We start from the raw sequence: 22,646 nt of genomic DNA, 5'->3' as shown, positions 1-22,646 counted from the left end.
GTGGAAACGTGGCAAGTGCGAACTAGAGGCTTAAATTCCCACGTCTATTGAAATACGGACCACGAATCCGTCAATATTGAATGGTTTATCAGCAGTACAAGCAAGTGGGGCTTGCATTTTGTATCCGCAACTTCATAATGTGATTACATAAAAATTATTCGGCGTTGTGTTAATTTAGTTGCCAAGTGGGTGTTTAGTTTTCACGAATAATTTATATTGTTGTGTTTGTGCAGCTGTAAAATTATTAAATTGGCTGGTGGGCTCATGAAACGGTCGAATGGCAGCTTTTAACTGCAGCAGCTTTCTCCTTTCTACTAAAATATAGTGAAATAAAATGGTTCATCGAATGGTGTTACATTTCCACCTCACGTCTCTTCTAGCATGCTCCTCCTTATTGACGCCAAATGTACACTCGGTGCGGGGTTCGTTCCTTTCAGGACACCACGAAACAACGTGTATGAAACCCTTGTATAATAATTTTTAACAACTGGCTGAGAAAAGTTTATAATCCCCTTTAAGCTGGCACTTTCGGCAGGGGCTGCTGACCCCCCTTAAAACGTTTGTGCACAAGAAGCACAAAACAAGCACGATGAGGACACACTGTATGCCTAATTTTAGGGAGTTTTATGGCATGAATACTTATTGCTGAATGCCGCAGTGAAGTCAGTATTTCATTTCGAGCTTCGTTGTCACTAAAAACCTTGTATCCTTCAAGCATTATTGAAGGATGTCATCGAAAAAGCGTATTTGTTTAATGTTTTTCTTGAACACGTGCCTTTTATGGAATACGTACGCACTGTATTAAACAGTGGTTTATCATTAGGCGCAGCACACAAACAACAGCAGCAAAGTTGGGATAACCAACACTAATAAGCGACTCTGTTTTTTTTTTCATATTACAGTAATTTCTTCAGCAACAATGCTGTTTCATATATGGCCTGCTTCAGGAACTTGTACGTATAAACTTGCTCGAAGCGAGCGATTCCATTACACATATGGAAAATTTTCGAACGGCAGTTCAGAAAACGAAGAGCAAAGCTTTTTCGCGATCAGCTCCTTTTGTAACAGTTGTCGCAACATTTGTAAAATCGTGAAATGATTCCCCAATTCGTAAAGCTTGCGAAAAATTCGGGCAAGTTGGCCGCTACGCTGTAACTCTTTCTTCAGGCAACGTATACGCAACGCAACGTATATCGAATCGTATTGATCACTTTTGTAAAGTAGTCCTCCAATATTCGCACGGTAAATATTTCTTGCCCTCTTTCTAGCCTCTCGCGTCATTTCAACGGAGCCGTGTTCACACAGAAATCCTGAACAATACAACTAACGAACACAAGTATCGTGCGACATTAACCATGGTTGTGGAACGTGAATTTGTTCGTTTCTGACTGCGCTCATTTTCATTTGTAGCAATAGTATGTTATAGCGTTCAACTGTAAAGCTCATTCCCTGTTGCGCACTAACTGATCCGCTGTTTCCCACCAGCTAAAATTGCAAAATGAAAACGTCACCTTTTAAATCGCTAAATATTTCCACGCTTACCCAACGAGAAAAACCGTTCGTCCGTCCGTCCGTCCGTCCGTCCTTCCCGTACAACGATCGCTTTCAAGATAGGGCCCGCAGCAGCGAGCCAATTCACCTTCGTGCTGCCCCTCGCTTCAATGCGAACTAAGCGGCGAGAACACAGCGCTCACGAAGCCATCAGCGCTCGCCGCACTCTCACCCCTCATCGCAGATCGCTTTCAAGCTATCGCCTGCCTGGCCGCACCATATGCGCAGCAGCCGCCGGAGTACGGTATATCACGGTTGATAATGGTTCAACGCGTATGGACAAGGCCTCAAGGAGCGGCACCGACTTACAATGACCATGACGTCATCAGTGCACCTGGCTCCTCGGCGTGCAGTAGATTGCTTGCATCATCGATTCACCTTGCGCCGCCATCCGCAGCAGTTCGTGTCGTCGCAGCGCTGTAGCTTATAGTGGTCGGATAAAGTTGGATAACTTTCGTAATGACACCGAACGGCGGGGAGAGGAGCAAGTGGCGCAATGCTTGCGCATACTAGACAACTCCCAGAGGACTTTCTGCGCAACTCCTTACTCATTGCATATTATTTGTTTGTCCCTGCTCAACCCATACCCATAGGTTATGGCTTGCGGTCCTGGTGGTGTTAATAAATAAATAAATAAATAATTAAATAAATAAACCGTGCCGCATTTAGGCCACGAAAGAAGAGGAAGAACCAAAGGGACGAAGAAGGAGGAGTACGAGGAGGGCAGATTGATTAGAATAAACTGAGGGAATGTATTCGCCGCTATTAAGGTATGTGTTTCCTTCAGTTGCGTTTATAAGGAATGCTAAAATAAATAAATAAATAAATAAATAAATAAATAAATAAATAAATAAATAAATAAATGACATCTATTTCCTGGATAAGGAGTGGTTACCTCCGACGCCGTATGCAATTTGTGAGGTCTTCAAAGCTGCATATATTTAAACACTTATCAAGTTTAAGGCACAGAGCTTTCCCTTACGAGTTAAATAATCAGTTGTCGCTCTTTGCCGCTTATTTTGTCTACGCAGGAATCTCTCGTCTTCATTACTGAAATGTCAGCATGATGAACTACCTTTTGAAACCTATATAGCAGATGTGGAACATGTCTGAAATTAAATCCGTTACCTATCATCCGTTATCGTTATTTATTTTTAGACAAGCAATCAAATAAAACATGGTGCACTGTTTTATCACTGCAGTGCTTCAAGTCTGCTGCAAACAGATAAGGATTGGCAATATAGCTGAAGTTCTCCTTTCATGCCTATAGTCTGGAAGATTATGCCAACATTTGTGTGGTATTAAATTTTAAATTGCATATACCATTGTCACTGCATGTGGAGAAGCTCGTGTAACCTTTGAATTATTAACAGTTCAACTGTAGCTTCGTCTCGAAAATATTTGTGAAGGAAAGCAACTGTGGATGACCAAAAGGAACACATCTTCGACGCCAATATTCTTATGAATGTATGAAAGTTAAACTGCGCGTAATCATCTGCACCCTTGAACAGAGAATAAAATGAAATAAACGGCAGTCATCAAAGTTTACCTTGCGAGTATTAAGTGCCAGTTCCAGGTTTCTTCCACGTACCTCCTTCAGCACATGTAGTCAACGTCAAAAGCTTACGGATCGTGGAACCTGGGAAAAGCTTGATATTTCTGCAGCGTAGGCACGCAGCATGGTATTCTGATTTATCGCATATGCTGGTCTAGAACTAACAACAATTTTGCATAGTTTTCTTCACCATGCACTCTTACTGCTTTTAATATAAACTCCTTGACAGAACATGTGCCGCGAAAACATTTGGCGATGACTACACATTTGAGCACCTGTATTTATTTTTATTTTGCACTCATAATTATCTTTAATGAACGGCCGCCCAGCCGACGTCATGCGGCTCTTAAGCATGGCTAATTTTCAGGACAGATATCGTAGACATGATGCATGAAGTCTAACAAGTAACCCCTCTTGTAATACATGATTATCAGTGCAACTTAAATATAAGAAATATGTAAACAATATAAGTGATACAAACTTACCTATGATATTTATCCTAAACTTCAGGACTAAGTCAAAGCTTGACCTGTTTCCCACGTGTATATTCCTACGCTCTCTTGGCATATGAAAGACCAATACCCAGGGGGTGAAATCACCCTTTAATGCAGCCCTACGGCAGAAGAGGGCTATGGGTGGCATGGCGAGACCATATGAAAGACTTAGCTGCTGATGTGCTACTGACACACAATGGACGACGTCATGCAGTTTTATTTATGCACAGTGGAGGAAATTATAAATTGCGTTAAGTGGGTGCTGGCATGGTCACGACAAAACCATGGCACCTGTATGGGACATAAGTGATCGTAATAAAGGAATACTTCTAGCAAACGCTCGGGATCCCATCCATTGTTTCTTCAATCGTTGAAACACTTCGAAGGGGTCTAAAATCATTATAAGATAGTTAGGGAAGAATTGCATACGTGGTTATATTCAAGCGCTGGGACCGGACTCAGCAACAGAGGTCGTTAATAGAAATGGACAGCAAAATGGTACAGCAGCTGTGTCGTTATTCTAACCGAGGATAAGGTCTTCTTGTGAAACTTTGTGGCCGTAACTCAAGAAAGAATCTAGAGGTGGTATTGTTCCTCTTTTCACACGACAGCTTACACGATCATGTCCCTGTGCCTTTTCCTTGAAGTTTCAATGCTTAATGGACTGGTGAACAAGGCAAGTTCGAACTGGAAATTCATATATTAGCTAACCAGCGCTGAAATCCACACTCATGCAAATAAACAAAGAAACGTAGACAAGCGCTTTGTTCGTCGTAATATGAAGACATGTAATAGACCTTTGTTATTTATAATATGTTGTGAAGCTTCCTATAGGAATGGGTGAAATGATAGTTCATTTGCACTGGATTCTGAGAAGAGAAATGCGAGGCTTTTGATATGCCGGTCTGTATTAAGCAAAAAATAATTGTGTAGTAACCTGGACTGCCTTCATTTGCAGCAAGACTATGTACGAAAAAAGTTTCCTTCGATATAACGCCAATGTACTCCGTCAAATAGCTTAAACTATATTCTTTCGTATGTGCTACATCTGTGGCTGCTAGTGGTTTTTCTTCGTTTACGTATTTTAATTTCGCGCAGTAGATGCTAAACGTCTTTTTCTTTGCGTACATTCCAAGCTGCACAAGAGGATGAGCAAAACGAGAATAAGGTAAAAGCGGGAGCCATCGTTTCGACAACTGGACTTGTCTTTTTCAAGGCCATATGCCTTCCTCGGCACGGTATTGGGGGCGAGCTCCCCCACTGGAAGAGCTGGCGCCACCGTCGGCGTGACGTGGCATGAGGGATCACGTGGACACAGCGGCCGCGTCGGCTGCTTCGGAAGCGTCGAAACGAGCTGAAAACGAAAGTTTAAAGTCCCACCTGCGTCGCGGTTCTGATTAAGTGGTGAGGCTTTACCACATTGGGTGTCTGCTTGACAACATTTGAAAGTACTATAATAGGTAGTGGCTGCCTTTGGAGGCGTGAAGCATGGTAGGCTACTGCTCGGTGCCGCAGTGCCGGACGTACGCAACGGAACCTGGTGTCAGCCTTATTCACACGTAGCCGCAGGGCAAGGAGCAGCGTGAAGCTTGGCTGGCGAAACTTAACCGGCAGACAGCCATCGGCTATAACTCGGGTATGCAGCAAGCACAGACGCGAGGAAGTTTCCTGCTAGGCGCCGGGACTGCGCGACGTTCGGTGAGTAGCAGGAAACGCGCACTGAGACGCTCGCCCGCGCCCGCTGCCCCGGCTAATGTCATGACGCTTTATTATGTCTACGAACTTGTTGATACTAGATTCTGCCAAGTTCGCTGGAATGGAAAGGGAGCGGTAAGAAGCGCATTAAAACAAAGGCCTGACATATGGTCATGTTTGTGTTATCAATTATTGCACTGGATTACGAAAAACAACCAGAGGGAAATCGCACGCTGAAAGGCCGATAAGCACACAGTGCGGCGCAACTTGAGAAATAATATTGAAATGTCGAAGAATTTAGAAGACAAAAAAAGATTGAATCGTCGCGACGGCACATCACAGTCGCCATAGGCGTCGAAGTCTCTACAACAAAATTATTTTTGAACAGTTCTGATAGCGTCCACGCAACAATGGTTGCTAGTGTTCCGTTAAAGGTTCATATGCTGCGACCTAAAGCGGACAGCACAGTGCAAAAACGCGCTCACAACGAAAGCAAAACATTGTGCGCGGACATGCATGCAGATGCGTAATCGGTCACTGCGTACCCGTGCGATCGCTGCATTGAGGCTTCATTCTGTTATGCCCCATTTGGTTATACAGACAGCCCACAACATATTCGACATAGTTTACTATTAGCGTTTGCCTACCTTTCACGCAAGAAGCCGGTTCGGGAGACTCCATCGCGGCGACCGCGCGCAGTGGCGTTCACTGTACGTATTCGGTAAAGAGATAGCGTCTGTAAACGATTCTGTGCTTTCAGTTTGCCCAATATTATTATATCGACAGTTAAAAACGTCCCTCGTTTTTAACGTACCTACATAAATGTCCAGGAGGGCTGAAGCGTGGCGTTTTCATTAGGCGCAGTAAGTGAAACCTATGAGGAGCGCGCCGCGTGATCCCTCATACTGCGCAACAGAGGCGCCTGCGACAGATGGCGACTCCGTAACTCTTCGCCCCCAATATTTAGGTAGGGTTATTGTAAAGGGGAGAGGGGGTTATCCGGGTGGGAGAGACGACGACCGAGGGTGTGTTAGCAGGGAAGGTGTAGAATGGAAAAGAAATGTGTGATATTGAACGTCGGTGGTGGAATGTCAGATAGCGTCATTGAGAGCCGGTTAACGTGACACCGGCTGACACACGGCCGGTGACACGGCCGTGTGTTTCTTCGTGAAGGGGACTGGACGACGATGGGGTGGGGGGTTGGGGGGGTGCAGGGGGGGGTTATCGCTCCGCTGGAGGTCAGTGAGCTATCGTCTCTCTGAAAGAGAGAAAAGAAGCGCTAGAAAATGGTGCTCGTAGAAAAAATACTAAAACGGAATGAATACATTAATAAAAGAAGAAAAGAAAGGGAGGAAAGAAAAGAGAAAGAAAATCAAAACATGAAGAAACCATATGAAAAATAACTAAGTGCGGTTGCCTAGAGCTTAAAATTTAGCATAGTGAATAGATTATAAAGCTCCCTTTGAAACGTTGATGCTTATTGGTTGCAATGTCTTGAACCTATGGATGAGGTATTCTCCGTATTTTCTGTTTCTCACAGAACGGAAATTTTACCGTAGGGTCTGGAGTTGAAGTTCACCAAAGCTGCATCACAGCTGCACAAGTGTCACACAAACAATCCTTTCCCTTGATATAGCTCTACATGCAAAATTTCAAGTCTTAGTAATATGGCCATAAATATTCACCATAGAAAGGAACACGCTTTTAAGAGGTGATCTCGATTGATTGCCTAAGAAACAAGTGTTATGCTGGTGATTTGCGGCCAACGAACAGTGCCAGCGATTGAAACGCGATACTAGGAGTGCGTGGCTGCCGGCGCTTGACGTGGCTGGATTGACGTGGCTGCCAGCCACCTCAATCGTCAAACCAACCCAACCATTCGTCAAAATGATTGCAGCGCCCGCATTTCCAGTAGTGAGCCTTACGCTCAATATATGGAGCTTTGTATCAGTGGTTCCGCACATTCCATCCCAGCTACAACTATGGGAAGAGCACGGGTAGTGCATATTCCTGAGGAAGAAGCTGCCTACCGCGAGCATCAGCGAGATCTGGCTCGTGAGCCGGCTCGTCTTCGTAGGGCCGACTCCGAGCTTGGGGCCAGAGATGCCGAGTCTAAACGGCAGCGCCGGGAGGCCGACCCCGAGCTGCGCTCCCGAGACGCGGTAACACATCGGCGGCGGCGGAATGAAGAACCGGGCAGATAGATAGACAGACAGATAGACTGCTTGCGAAGTTTCACTTGCATGGTGTAACACTCGGTGTAACTAACACAGTTTCGCTGTTCGACCATCTTCACGGACTGGAAGGGGCGGTGATATTTTTTTTTTGTCTCTTCGCATGCGTCAACCTGCAATTTAGTTATATATTGTGTGACATAGAAGGCGCAGCTGACCTCACCCATGACGCCAAACTAAATAATAATTTCTGGGATCTTACGTGCCAAAACCACAATCTGATTAGGGGCGAGTCACGCCGTAGTGGACTGCAGTTTTGACCACCGAAGGTTCTTTAATGTGTACCTCAATTCGCAGAGCATGAGCGCTTTCTGCATTTCGCCCCCACCGAAACGCGGCTTCAGCGGCCGAGACCGAGCATACCCCTTCCAATTCAGAAGAGCAACGCCATAGCCACATAGACACCGAGGTGGGTGACAATGCTAAGATCTCTACACGTTAGCATTGGTACTAATTTTCAAAACCCTTCCATGCACAACATCCTATAGCCTATCTTTCGATTTCACTTTGTTAACTTAGTTCGTACTTAATTGATTCGTTTCGCAAACTCAATTTCAGTTGCGTCTATCTAGATGGTTTCGGCTTCAACATGTGCGGCTCACTTGCTGCTGAATGCTTTATGTATTTCCTTTATAGCTGTACTGTTTCGCGATAGTCATGTGTCATACCATTATGGATTATAGATATATTTTTAACCTGATAATGGTAGCAGCTGCGTTCTTCTATGCTGTGCCGAATCAATGCGGCCAAATCTCGAGAGCAGAAATAAATGGTCATTTTTCTTCCGTCATCTCTTTTGACAGGGGAAAAAATACAAATCAGACATCCATTGTATCTTTCGAATTCCTTTCTTGCGCAAGCAGCTTGTATAGATGAAGGCTTTTCATTTTGATCCGCTAGGTCTGAAGCCTGGTTATATGAGACCCCACTGACTGACGACGCGTATTTTAGCTTGTATTCGTAGGAGTGGCCTGAAGCACTGAAGTATGTACATGCATTATCGTTATCATGATTTCGGGGAGGCAAAGGGAAAGCAGCACTGGTGCTGGCATGTTGTATTGACGTTCTTAACTTGAACCAGTTAGAACTAGTCTTTCTAACGCATTGCTGTTCTACTGAAAAAAAAATCATTCGGGAAGGTAGAGTGCTGCAGACACCTGCACGCATGCCACAAGTAGCATGTGCTTGACCATAGCCAAAAGAGATCCACAACGACCCAAGACATTGCCATCAACGCTGGTGTTCCCATTCACATTACTTTATTATCACGGCAGTTTATTAACGGCAACAAGCATAAGACTGAAATTAGACTTTGATTCCAATAAGTGCATGAACATTCACTTCTCAGCCACAGCGCAAGAACGTCACTCCCACTGTGCAGAACATCGACGTGACCCACGTCAATATCGCCCATGTCACTCAAGGAAAGTGCAAAACTGCTGGTGAATAAATATGCGTTGCTGATGGCGGGCAACACGACGTTTTCGCTCGTTCTGCACTCGATGTGGCTCTGCATGAGGTATTCGATTGCGAGGCGTACGAGAGGGGCCAGCGTACCTTGGTCATAGGCCAGCTCCATTGTGCCAAGGGACGCGCACACATCCCACTACTCAACTACGCACTTTACTAGCCACACAAGACGATCTGTCAGTGGATACCGTGTCACTGCGGCACCTCTCATAACGACGGTGTGATAAAACTTCCCGAGTGCCCAACGCGCAGCTCAGGCCGCAAGGCTCCCACCAGCTCGAGGCACGTTGGTGACTCGTGCTGCAACGACTGGCGCAATGCTGCGCTTTGCGTAGATGTCAAATACCGTCGAGTGTGCCAATGTTTTCTAGCATCAACAATAATTCCGTTTCCGCGTACGGTTTTTCCCACCACAGAGGGATTTAAAAGGATTGTCTATTGACTCAACTGCTGAAAACATGAAAGTCGTCAGAACTGCTTCGTGAATACGGATCCAGTTTAGTCGTAAAATAGGCAAAAACATTTGTCCGTGCTTGACGAAGGCCTCAAGCCTGTCTTTTGTACTTTAAGACATCGTAATTTGTCCCGCCTATATGGGTCCAAGACAAACCGTACCCAGGGGCTAGCCTTACACGGGGTGATTACTGTTCGTTGCGGACTCCGCCGCACTGGGACAACGCTATCATGTAAAGCGCGGGCAGCGGGGAGCGAATGCTTCGTCTGCCTCTCGCACCAACGGGTCACCGAAACTCAAGATTCCGCAACTTCCAATACTAAAAAGACAGCTTACAGATAATGCCATGCCGTCTCGTCGGCACGCCCACTCTAAATACGCCCATTATATATATATATATATATATATATATATATATATATATATATATATATATATATATATATATATATATATATATATATATATATATATATATATATATATATATTTAAAGTCGCCTTCACATTTTTTTAAGGTGATCGTCTTTAAATATTACGATTTCATTCTTTCCATCTTTCATTTCCCCTTACCCTTCCCCCAGTGCGGGTCCGGTTACCCTCCCTGCCTTTCCGGCTTCGTTTATCTCTCTGGCTCCTTACAGGGAAAAAGGCAATGCCGAGGCATAAAGCGGATATGTATCATGCTCATTTACCAACCGCAGTGGTTGGCGTGTTTAGCCGCGACATCGGCCTCATGCAGAAGACTAACGTAGGCATGGTGATTTCAAGTCTACTCGACTTGAAATGCGAAATAATGAAGCCGGTGACTGACGCAAATATTTCGTAACGATTGGCGCTTAGATGTTTTGTAGCTGCATTTGGTTGGCCGTACGCGAGCATTCTTATGTTTTGTTCCCACGCCAAGTAATCAGATAGTGAGAGTATTTTCTTTTCAATTGACGCTGGCAATTCGCAGACGCCTCTACTCCTCGTAGAGCGAATACCCGATACAGCCAAAATAGCGCACAACGCGCACTCAAACCCCGGAAGATAATGCACGTTACCTGTTTGCGCAGCCAGGAGACATTTTCACGTACTGTAGTTACTACAACAGCGAAAGGCTAGGACGTGGTTTCCCAGTGGCCTTGTATGAACGGACATCACGTAAATTTTTCGGAGAACGAGCTAAAACATCTATCAATCGTTCCAGAGAACGCGACGCCAACGCATTCAAGGAGGACGCACCGCGCCGGCTCACACAAGCCAGAGGGCAGGAAAGGCTCACGGTGCTCCCTTTCTATGTATGCAGTCACTGAAAACAAGCGCAGGAAAATACAACAGCAGTAAAAGTTAAATTCGGATGTTTAATGCCCCGAAACCACGATCTAATTATGAGGCATGCTGGGGGACTCCAGAGTAATTTCGACTAGCTGGGCTTCCTTAAGTGCATCGAATGCACGGCACACGGACGTCTTTTTTGCACTTCACCCTCATCTAAACGCGGCCGCCGTGGCCGGATTTAATACCGCGACCTCGTGCTTAGGAGTGCAATGCCAAATACACTAAGCAACCACGGCGAGTAATACAACAACAATGGCATGGAATACAGCAGGCTTGTTTTTATTCAGTACCTGCTTGCTTAAGGAACAGATTGTCAAGAGTACTGACACGTGGTATAGGCTCTACAAACGCGCAGGTTCCTGGTACGTTTGCTTACGCACGCGGTTCCTTCTTTTCCTATGTTTTTTTCAACTCGTAGGCATATCTAGAAATATAATTCCGGGGCCATGATGTTGCCATCAATTGCAAGCCCTACAGTGACCAGCCAAGTGGCAAGAGTAGAGAGACCGTAGGAATCGCTGAAGTCACAACCATCTGGCAAAACCCGTACAGGGAGAACCAGGTGTTCCATTACATCGTCATCACTACAAGTTGCCGCACAAACACGGCCACAGTAAGTTTCCGGAAGCAGCGCATGACATTGAGCCTGCAAAAAATAAAAACACATGGAGAAATATTGTATCGTTAGTTGGGCTTTGAAGATAAGCCATGCTATTTTACTCATTTTTTTCTTGCTCTGTAACCTTTGTAATCATTCTGTCTATCTCTCTCGCCCTCTCTCTCTCTCTCTCTCTCGCTGTGCGTATGTGCGCGCATGTGTGTGTGCGTGCGTCTATGTGCGTCTATGTGCGTGTGTGTACGTGTGTGTACGTGTGTGCGTGTGCGAGAGTGTGTGTGTTCACTGTAAAAGCAGTTTTTCTTTATGATAAGTTTCTTGTCTCTACGATAACGTACTCAGCTGGAACGATTCAACAATTTACTTAGAGGAGTCAATGTACATTTTTTAAATATACGATACTGTAAACAGTGGCTCAGACCACACACCACTTTTTTTTTTTAATGTGAACTTCTTTTTACGTAAGACGAGGTAAAAGAGAAAGTGATGCACAGACGAAGTGTTTACACGATATTAAATATTTTATAAACTATCATGTATTAAATATCAAACATTAAACTGTAGCAGAGAAAGAAGAAAGGTATTCAGACAACGGGGTCTATATTTTTGGTTTTTGGAATTTTCGGTTCTTGTTTCAGGTCAACCTATAACTTAAAATGAAGGTTTTGCCTCTATAGTCTGTGTCACTCAGCCTCTGTAGTCTCTACAGGAGTGCGTTTATCTAGGTCAATTCCTCACAGGGGATCCTGGTCGTGAGAGAGAAATTTACAGAAGAATAAAAATGGGTTGGATTGCGTATGGCAGGCGTTGCCAAAATCGCGACTGGAAGCTTACCACTATCATTGAAGAGAAAAGTGTAAAATCATTGTCTTCTAAAGGTGTTATATATGGGAGAGACACTTGGAGGTTACCAAAAAAGATCGAGAACAAATTAAGGATCCCGCAAAGAGCGATAGAACGATGAATGGTTGGTGTAAGTTAAAGTGACAGGAAGAGAGCGGTGTCTATCAGCGATCAAACGGGGATAGCCTATATTCTAGTTGACATTAAGAAAATAAAATGGAGCTTTGCAGTCCATGTAATGAGCACGGAATATAATCGGCGGACCATTAGAGCTACAGAATGGGTAGGGAATCGCAGTGGAGGATGGCAGAAAGTATAGGTGGGGTGAGGAAATTGGGAAATTTGCTGTTGCAAGTTGAAATCAACTAGCGCAGACCAGGAGTAATTGGATATCGCTCGGAGAGGCTTTCGCTCTGCAGTGGACGTAAAGATAGACTGCTGCTGCTGCTGCTACTGATTGTGGTGTTGACCCGAACTGACACCCACGCACTCTAAACAGTCTGCTAAAGTATTTAGCTCTCTTATTTTTGCCAAATATCAAACAAAGCCCTCAGTTAGTTGGCGGAGCTGATCAGGTAAATAGGAACGCGTATAGATAGGCAGAAAGTAATGGAGGATTCAATAATGACTTGCAAGGATTGTATGTATATATATATATATATATATATATATATATATATATATATATATATATATATATATATATATATATATATATATATATATGGGCGGACATGTAATGAAGAGGGAAGATAATCGATGGTCATTAAGGGTTACGGACTGGATTCCAAGGGAAGGGAGGTGTAGCAGGGGGCGGCAGAAAGTTAGGTGGGCGGATCAGATTAAGAAGTTTGCAGGGACGACATGGCCACACGTAGTACATGACCGGGGTTGTTGGAGAAGTATGGGAGAGGCCTTTGCCCTGCAGTGGGCGTAACCAAGCTGCTGCTGCTGCTGCTGCTGCTGCTGATGATGATGATAATGATGATGATAGGTCGGTGTTCTTTCACTGGTCGTTGTCTTAAGTGGTGCTTTTCAAGACGGATTACAGTTTAGCACTAAAATGGCGAGGTTGAGAGTTTTCACGAAACAAGCTGAATAATATGATTTCTTAGGCTGTGCCGTATATGCAGTTTTACATCTAAGAGGACGCTTTAGCTCGAGCCCAACTCTGACGCGGCCTATTCAAATGCGTGTAAACCGCAAAAACACTTTTTTTTTCTGAGATAACCCCTTGACCGATTTTAATGACATTTGTTGGATTTGGGAAAGAAAATTAAGTTCTAGTGACTGTTGGAAGCGGAATTTCGGGTTAGGGCCTTAAATATGTCAAGAATTTCGAAAAATTCAAAAGTCTTAAAAAGAAATTGAAGCACGAAGTTTACAAATTAGTAGCTCTGCATCAAGAACAGATATCGCGGTTATGTAAACGGAACCCATTATATCATTAGAACTGGAAAAATTTGATATGTAAATTTATATCTTGCGTGAACTTGTTACGTTGTGTATGAGGGTTCTGCAAGAGCTGTATTTCCATATTGCTAATTTTTTTTAGATTCATGTGTAAAATATCAGTTTTGTCATCTTTAGATGTACTATGACATGCAATTCACAGAATTGTGGTATCATTTTTATTGCTGAGTTACAGAGTTGTAAACTTGATAGTTTCGCTTTCTGAAAATTGACGGCCTAAATAAAAAATTCCAGACCCAACAGTCACTACATCTCAAGTTCTTCTTTTATATGCAACAAACCTCGTCAAGTTTGGTGTAGTGGTTGCCGAGTAAAACGATTCCTCCTTTTACGTGTATTTACATAGGAGCACCTGAGCTGAAGCTTCGCCTTAATGAATTATTCATGACAACGCTGGAGTCAGGCGACCGCCGTAATTAACAACTTTTCTAAGGGCTGCCATAGCTGCATTTTTTTTTGTTTCCTTCTGCACGTTTTGCCCACCATGGGATGACGCTTGCCGAAACCGCAAGAGGTGGTTAATGTACTTTCTTCTAGGGCCCAGCAGAAGACAGAGAGTGCACATATTAGCCGCGTTCGATCCTTAATGCAGATGCTGCGCATAGGATACGCCTTCAGACGCTATATAGGTGTCTGTTCGTCAATAACATATTTCTGTGGACAAAACACATTTATGGAACAATAATAGATTAGGCAACTTTACACACATGTAATCTGCGCGCAGTAAATTTATCTTGTTGAAAATTCCAGTCATGCCTTCAGGAGCATAAACTCGTCATGCTGTGTCCATGAATTTGGGTGTGGGCTGTAAAGGTTCAAAATTGAACTACTACAACATTGTTATGAAGCCGCCACTGACGTCTCTACCATCTACTGACGTGGCGCTGGGGCGCCTAATTACTCGCTTAGACGTAATTTGCAGCGAAACACGCTTTGACGTAGCCGGCTTTTTGTTCTTTCTCTGCGCTATACGCTCACGTGTTCTAGGACAGAAGAACTCCGAAAGCCCACCGTCCAACTCATGATGCGCGCTTTTCCGTACGCTTACCGTGTCAGACGTTTTCACGCCCTTGCTGAAGCTCTGTATCCTCGACCTTGAATAGATACTTGCGAATGCCCAACATGTAGTTATCCCAGTACTGGCACCAGTCCAGCTTCCGCACGTCAATGTCGAACAACTGCACGAACAGCGACTTCATTACTAATGTTACAGAATGGCTGGAACGCTGTCACCCGCATATAGTCCATTGAACAGAACACCAATGGAACACTCAGTGCTTTTAGAAAAACGTCCGTAAATTTCATCGGATATTTTTTTCTTGGACATCGCTGACTCATTGTGACCTAAACGCATAGCCGTTATGAACAGCGACGCCATTATTACTGTTACAGAATGGCTGGAACGCTGTCGCCCACATATAGTATATAGATAGTATATAGAACATAACACTAATGGAACACTCAGTGCTTTTAGAAAAAAAAACGTCCATAAATTTTATCACAGATTTTTTTCCAGGACATCGCTGAATCATTGTCGCCTAAAAGCATAGCCATTAGTGAGCCATATGTCAAAGGTTATCAGCTTTTTTTTTAGCATTCATTTTGAAAGCTGCCTAGACGAAGTTTTCGCAAACAGAAGGTTGCCCGAAACTTCTACCCAGATGATTGATCCTACCCAGATGATCGAATTGATTCCTCCGCAGGAAATTTTCTCGCGTTGTACGACACTTCAGTGACACTTTACTACCTTTTGCTTTTTTTTTTACATCCGCGGAAGCATTTCTTGAAAAGCGCGACAATAATAAAATGTCTTCAGTACGTTGCACTCAACCACACCTAGTGTAAACGCAAAAGCCAAACCTCGAGTTAGGATATACTGGTATCTTACACCAAACGGGATCTCCCTCGCCATTTGTTCGACGAAAAAGAAACAAAGCTAGTTTTAATGAAGAAAACTTCTAATAAGCAACAAATAAACGTAGACTCTGGGTTGCTTCCACACTCCAGCAAACATTTGCGGCAGTTCTGCGCGTTCAAGGAAAAACAAAGATGCATCAGGAGTTCAGAGGACATTTAGGGATCGCTTGCGTCTGTCTTCGGAGTGCAGACGATGACCTCATTCCTTTTCGACGCGTTGTGGTTCTGGGGTACGATGCTTTGAAGACGCTCCTCATACAGCGCCGCGAACATTTTTTTTTACCAAAAGGGTATTTATATGCGTGGTCACGAAATCCTTGCTAAGTGTTTGCACAGGCTATCATGTTAAAGCGGAGCTTTCGTTGCGGAGCAGGACGGGTTTCGATGATGTGGTCGCTGGATGGATTGGGTTAACGCGGATGTGACCTTTCTGCGTTACTCGGGTTACGTTAGAGGTTGCATTAAAAATGAACTTTGCTAATAACCATAAGTCGGTATACGCATTCACGAGTACTCTGACTGATACTCGCTCGACAGCCATTTCACAGGCATGAGGTGGAGAATTAGGGAGTCGTGTAGGGTGGGAATGGACGCTATTGTGAGCCCAATAGGAGTGAGTGCTTGTTAACTCAGGGGCAAAGGAAAGCCAGTGACGGTGATTTTGAGTAGAAGTGAGTATGAACGTGAGCGGTCGCCGGCCAGTGTGAGTAAACGTACGTACGGGAGTGAGTGGGTGCTGACGCGAGTACGAGTCAGAATGTGTGGTGGTAAGCGCGAATGGAATTTACTATGAACGCGTGTAAATGTTGGTGAGTTTGAGTGGGCGTGAGTAAAAAGGTGGGTGAGTGCCGGCGGGTGTGAGTGCCCACGAGTGTGAGTGAGAACATAGGTTGCGAAAATATTTGCTTGTGAACTGAGGTTAAACAGTGCGAATAAAACAAGGACACGAGGAAACAAATGCCACAGACAAGCGCTGGTATTTTTTTCCTCGTGTCCTTGTTTTATTCGTGCTGTTTAACTTCAGTTCTAAATATGAACCAACTAGCCTTCATCAAGATCTTACTATTGCTAGTGAGTTTGAATGAGCATCCTTTTCGGTTGACTTATGAGCGTATTACGGGTTTAGATGCTGAGGTCGGTGGTGGTTGTTGGAAGGTGGAGAAGAGGACGCTGGTGGTGAGGAGAGTGAGATAAGGGGCGCTTTGAGGAGGAAGCGGGAGGAGAGGTAGTAACACGTGCTTATCGGATAGCACAAGCAGGACGTCACCAGGTGGCAGCAGCGGCGCAGTGGAAAAAGTACGCACACTTGGGGTTGCATGGTGCACCGGTATTCCATTGGCCGCGGCACTGGAGTTGATTGCATGCACTGTTGGAATCGGAGGCTTCGCTCACATCGATTCCGACAGTGCGCGCAATCAGCATCTAGGGCATCCCTTCACTCAACACTTCTCCTCGACTCAATGGATGGTTGAATGAACCTTTAAATCGGGTGACGGCACACGCCACCTAGCCGTGACTAGATAAAAAAGCTCATCCTAAATCTACCCCTCAATATAGTGGTCACTGTGCTCCATTAAACATGACCTCCAAGCGGCGCGCGCTGTACAGCACGCTTTGCCGAATCTCGGAGGCCATGCATTGACGCTACAACGAAATTCTTGACAAGTGTAGCGCGTTCTTAAGTCGAATAATGTCGCTGTGCTCAACTCAGTGGTGTGGACGAAAAGATTCGAGTTAAGAATCGTTTGAGATAGGAGGTAAGTAAGTCAGCAGTGGAAACTACCGCCAATTTAACTTTTCAAGCAAAAGCCACAGAATGGAGACCCCACCTGCTTGTCTGTTGGAGACATATCGTTCATCAGTTCCATGACGTTGTCTGATCGGAATATCCAGCTGTTAGTGGTGTAAAAGCTCGTGGCGTCCATGCCACTTATAGCCTTGCGATACTTGGCAACGAAGCTGAAATGACGAATCAATAAAAGGAAATGTGTTATTTTTTCCAAACTTTCTTTGCTAAATTCTAGGCTCTATTGACAGTCATGACGTCGTGTTTTTCGTGTATGCCATAATTATAGACGCATGTGATTTCGCGTATGCATAACATGTCGCAGATAAAATACACACAATTTATGGGAGCCGTACTTCAGGGACAATGTACTCAACATACCCCCTTTCTTTGTGGAATAAACATTTTTCTTCTTTTAAAAACAAATCTTGCTTTTCTGAATATCCACTGATTCAGAGGCGCTGTTTCGGAGTAAATTCTTTATATATGTTTTCATTATCATCATCCGAGTCAAAATTAGTACTGTCATATAAATCCCTACTTCTCCAAAAATGAAACGCGAGGAGCAAAGTTTGCGGCTGATGACAGGAATGACGAATTGGGTAATATCTGCGACAAAACATGAAGTTTTATTGTGAAAGAACTCACTATTCCAAAATCAAAGTCAATAGAAAATTCGCAGACCAAAAACGAAGTATAGAAGGTTAAGGTTAAGGTTAGAAAAAAAGTACGTAATAAACTGGTAATTTACACTTCAAAGGTAAAGTTTCACGACATCGCGACAGAACTCCGCAGACAGCTGAGTTTCTTGCAGACAAAGTCAGTATGGGCATACCAATTTAAGTAACAGGAAAAATATACTCCAAGTATCTTGTGTACTTCAACTATTAGTATTTGGTGATCTTCAAAGTGAAGCATGCAATGCGGTATTATCGGTTTGTTTCTTGCGCGAAATAAAGCATTGTACTTTGTAGGAATAATTCTTAACTTATTCGCCCTTGACCACCTAGACAATTTAATTAGTAGGTCGATCATTACATTTAACCATTAGATCGTTAAGGTTAGGGCCTGAAAGAAGTAGTGTGCCATCCACGTGTATCGCAAAATCAATGGAAGGATCTATGCTTACAATATCGTTTATGTACGTACTGAACAAAAGGGGTCCCAATATGCTCCCTTGTGGGACACCACAACTGAGAGGCAAAAGGGATGAAAGTACATTGTCTAAAGACACCGACTGGCTTCTGTTTTGGAGATATCCTTCAAGCAATGTGAGTTGTCCACCACGGATTCCGTGCATTTTAAGTTTGTTAACAAGAATTGTATGATTTAAGCAGTCAAAAGCCTTACTAAAATCAAGGAAAAGGCCCACCGTGCACAAGTTCTTATTAATATTGTTCAAACTTATTTCCTTCGTTGTTAATAACGCTGTTTCTGTAGATTTACCAGTTCTTAAACCAATTTGTGACTCAGATATTACCTTAAGGTTGTCAGAAAACTTACTTATTCTTGAAGAAATGACTTTTTCCAGACCTTTGGAAAACACAGGGAGTACTCAAATCGGTCTATAATTTGTTGGTACATTTTGGTCGCCACATTAAACATGACAGATACTTTTGCAGTTTTCATTACGTTGGGAAAAACCCTGCAGTCAAATGCAAGGTTGTAGATGTGTGAAATTAAGGGATATATTATGGGTAACACATATTTCAATGGTTTCATCTGCATGCACGCTGTCGATATCTAAGTCTTTGCTGTTACTAATTCCCATGTACACGCTATATACTTACATTGTATATACTTACGTTATATATTAACATTGTATAATTACATTGATTAACTTTCTAATTAATTACTTTACGACGCCTATTTCAATTTGCGAATTACAGCGGGTGAGTTCTCAAGGCGTACCCATTTACAACGAGTTCTGAGGACTGCACCAGTTTCTAGATAATAATTTTCAAAGTGTCTGACGAAGTGCATTCGTGTTCCAGTTACTTTGTGGTTCAATGCATAGAACTGCGTTTTCTTAAACATAACTGGAACGCCAATGCATCTTGTCGGACACTTTGATAACTAATATCTCGAAACTGGTGCTGTCCTGAGAATGCGTTCCAAGTGGATACGCCTCGCGAACTCTGTATACATATATTAATATATCTGCCGTAAAATAAATATTTCATAAGTTAATTAGGGTAATTAGGGTAATTCTTCAAATAATCATGTTGATTTGACATAGAAGTAGAGGCCGCCTCATGGAGTAATTTAAAGCAAGAGCTAGAATTTGGTGCGGCCAAAAAAAAAACAATGTAACCCTTTCAGAGACCTCGAGTGCTTGCAGAACTAACCTAGCTTCCTTCCCAGTTAACCGCAAGGCGAGGTCTCCGAAGAATGCAGGCACGTAACACCGAAAGAACAGGATCAGACGATACAAGACTTTGCTGGTGGTCACCATGACGCCGGGTGCGCGTACCACATTCGGCAAGGGGAATTGCACCGCAACCCTTTTTACTTGCGCCAGCACCTCACCCCATGTGTGCGTTTGAAAGGCGCTACTGGTACAGTTGTACACCTTCAGCCGCGTTGGCCTGCGAAATGGAATGGGTTTTCGTGATGTGCAATTCTACACACACACACACACACACACACACACACACACACACACACACACACACACACACACGCACACGCACACGCACACGCACACGCACACACACGCACACGCACACGCACACGCGCGCGCGCACAAGGCAAGTACATTATGTCGAAAAAGCAGGAAAAATTCGCGGAAAAAATGCGCGGTTCATGGCAGCGTATGTGATTGTCCGTTTAAGACTGGGAGCACAACATGCCATACCGCTTGCGTCAGTATACATGAGTCCGAGCAACTGCGCGAATGGGACTTGAAGAATCAATGCCCTGCCATGGCTAGCATAACGACCTGCCACGTTATGATGCCCTGCCACGTTATGCTAGCCATGGCTAGCATAACGCGTTCACTATCTTCTTTACTGGACTACAACACACTACGTTTTGTGCATGTATGACATCAGAAACACAAACAGCACATGCTTTGTTAATTGCTGTCGTTTTACGTCCAGGATAGGCAACGAGCGCTACCTAGTGGCGGATGCGAGAGTTCGTGCGACTAAACGCGATTTTTTATTTCAAAGCTGAGGCAAGCGCCCAGAATCCCTTAACTTCATGCAGTTCCTTTGTACTGAGGAAATATTGCAAATAAGGACCATTTTAAAGATTATTTCACTGCTCTCATTCCATTAATGTCCTATCGTCTGCCCCGCCGAGTGGCCGATACCGGCGACAGCAGGACTCAGAAAGCGCTTGAGTCTATGGTGAAAAGGAAAACGATAAACGATTTAAGATATCGTTGCAAAATACGGCCTCCCATTCCTGTGCCTCAGCAGCGGAGACGCCTGAACTTCCTTCTCAATTGCTGAGCAAGATGGAGCAAGATGGCATCAGTATGTTTATAATATTATTAATAATAAATAAATAAATTTTGTCATTACTGCCATGAACAACCTGTAGCTTTAATACTGACGCATATAAGAAAAGGCATCACACACACACACACACACTATATATATATATATATATATATATATATATATATATATATATATATATATATATATATATATATATATATATACTTTCCTAAGATCCCTTGTATATGATATTTAAAATTATTATTATTGTTATTATTGTTACTATTATTGTTATTATGCGGAAACCACAGGAAAGAGAAGCTTGTAGATCCGAACACGTACGACATTTATGAAATATTTTGCACAAAATAGGACGTTGGTACGACTACGTGTGCAGCTAAGTGAAGGAAGTGTAGGACGATTATTCAGACTTGAAATGTAGTTTGGGCGTGAGCTCAGAAAAGGATGTTTATATATATACCCATAAACGTTTTCTTTACGCGCCTAACAATAACTTCATTTGAATTGCTTGTGTCAGTAAACACCACTGAGGCACATTCAAGGAAAGGAAGACAGGTGGATGTCAACAATTTGAGGACGGGAAGTGGGGTACGTAAATCTCTTGAAAGTACAGGCGGAACCGAGCGCACGCAGACCATGCGACGCGTTTAGAATGCGGAAAAGGTTAACGTACTATCAAAAAGCACACTGAGGTTGCTTATTTCAACAACCTTCGTCTACACTGCTTGATCAATAGAATACGGAAACAACGTAGTGTTGGTTTTACGCGAATAGGACAAAATTCTGGTTTTCGAATAATTTAGAGGGAATCCGTTTAACTGGTACCATGGAGAGAATTAGGGTCGGTCGCAGTGCAGAGCGCGTCAGTCCTCGATACTGTCTCCTTCCTTAATTATTTTGATGTCGTCAGCGTAAAGAATAAACTAAGACTGATAGATTGCCGAGGAAACGTCATTGATGAACATCAAGAAGAGAAGTGGACCTAACACGGAAGCTTAATTGGGGCACACCATCAGATGCCGTATAGGCTAAATCCGTATAGGCGAAAAAGGAATGATCATTGACGCTAACAAAGCAGTACCTATCGATGACATAGTTGCTTAGCAGAGCTATAATAGCAGCTTCAACACCGTATTGGGCAGGCTTCTTGAGTAGTAAGGGATGATTGATAAGGTCAAAGTCTTTGATGAGGTGTCAGTACACAACATCAACTTGCTTCTTTACTTCACGGGCGTGGAAACCTGCACCACAAAGCTGACAAGGTTGTTTGTTGTTGAGCAACCAGAAAGAAGTCCACGCTGGTTTGTAACAAGAAGCTTTTTTACGTTGAACGGCAATAAACTGCGAATAGCTAAATTAAAACTTTTGGAAACCGCAGAGAGAAGAGAAATCTGCCACTAGTTTGCGACATCCATCTTGGAGCCTGTTTAAAAACAGAATTCGAGTCGTTTTCCAAGCATGCGTGAAAGAGGAATTATTCCTGCTGCTATCAAAGATTGATGCCATCACACGTACAACGATACTGCCGTAGCCTTTAGTAATGGCGGTCGGGCCGTAGTACAAATATCGGGGCAGCTGTACAAAGAAGCCCTCATACGCCTGAGGTATTCACTGATGAAATTCTTGTAAAAGAGCACTGAGCTGGGAATTCCAGTGGAAAACTGTGGCTCTGGTGGATAGTACCATCAGATGACGGTTTATATATAAAGAAAGAATAATTAACAGTGAAATAATAATAATAATAATAATAATAATAATAATAATAA

General features: G+C 43.5%; 1 protein-coding gene across 2 annotated transcripts in view; it reads right to left on the bottom strand.

Moving 5' to 3' along the window:
- Positions 1 to 11,041: 11,041 nt before the first annotated feature.
- LOC142577853 (fatty acyl-CoA reductase 1-like) overlaps positions 11,042 to 22,646 on the bottom strand; it is a 41,327-nt gene continuing 29,722 nt past the window's right edge. The window contains exons 10-13 of one of the 2 annotated variants that reach the window (XM_075687288.1): positions 19,759 to 19,998; positions 17,454 to 17,583; positions 14,756 to 14,885; positions 11,042 to 11,421 (exon numbers count right to left, since the gene is read on the bottom strand). In XM_075687288.1, coding sequence (XP_075543403.1) covers positions 14,760 to 14,885; positions 17,454 to 17,583; positions 19,759 to 19,998 — 496 coding nt within the window. In that variant the 3' untranslated portion in view covers positions 11,042 to 11,421; positions 14,756 to 14,759. The remainder of the gene's footprint in view (positions 11,422 to 14,755; positions 14,886 to 17,453; positions 17,584 to 19,758; positions 19,999 to 22,646) is intronic. The other variant, XM_075687289.1, reaches the window with a different exon arrangement.

Source organism: Dermacentor variabilis, chromosome 4 (genome assembly GCF_050947875.1).
Source record: "Dermacentor variabilis isolate Ectoservices chromosome 4, ASM5094787v1, whole genome shotgun sequence".
In the NCBI taxonomy this organism is placed as follows: domain Eukaryota; kingdom Metazoa; phylum Arthropoda; class Arachnida; order Ixodida; family Ixodidae; genus Dermacentor; species Dermacentor variabilis.
This window is presented reverse-complemented; position numbering and strand designations above follow the sequence as displayed.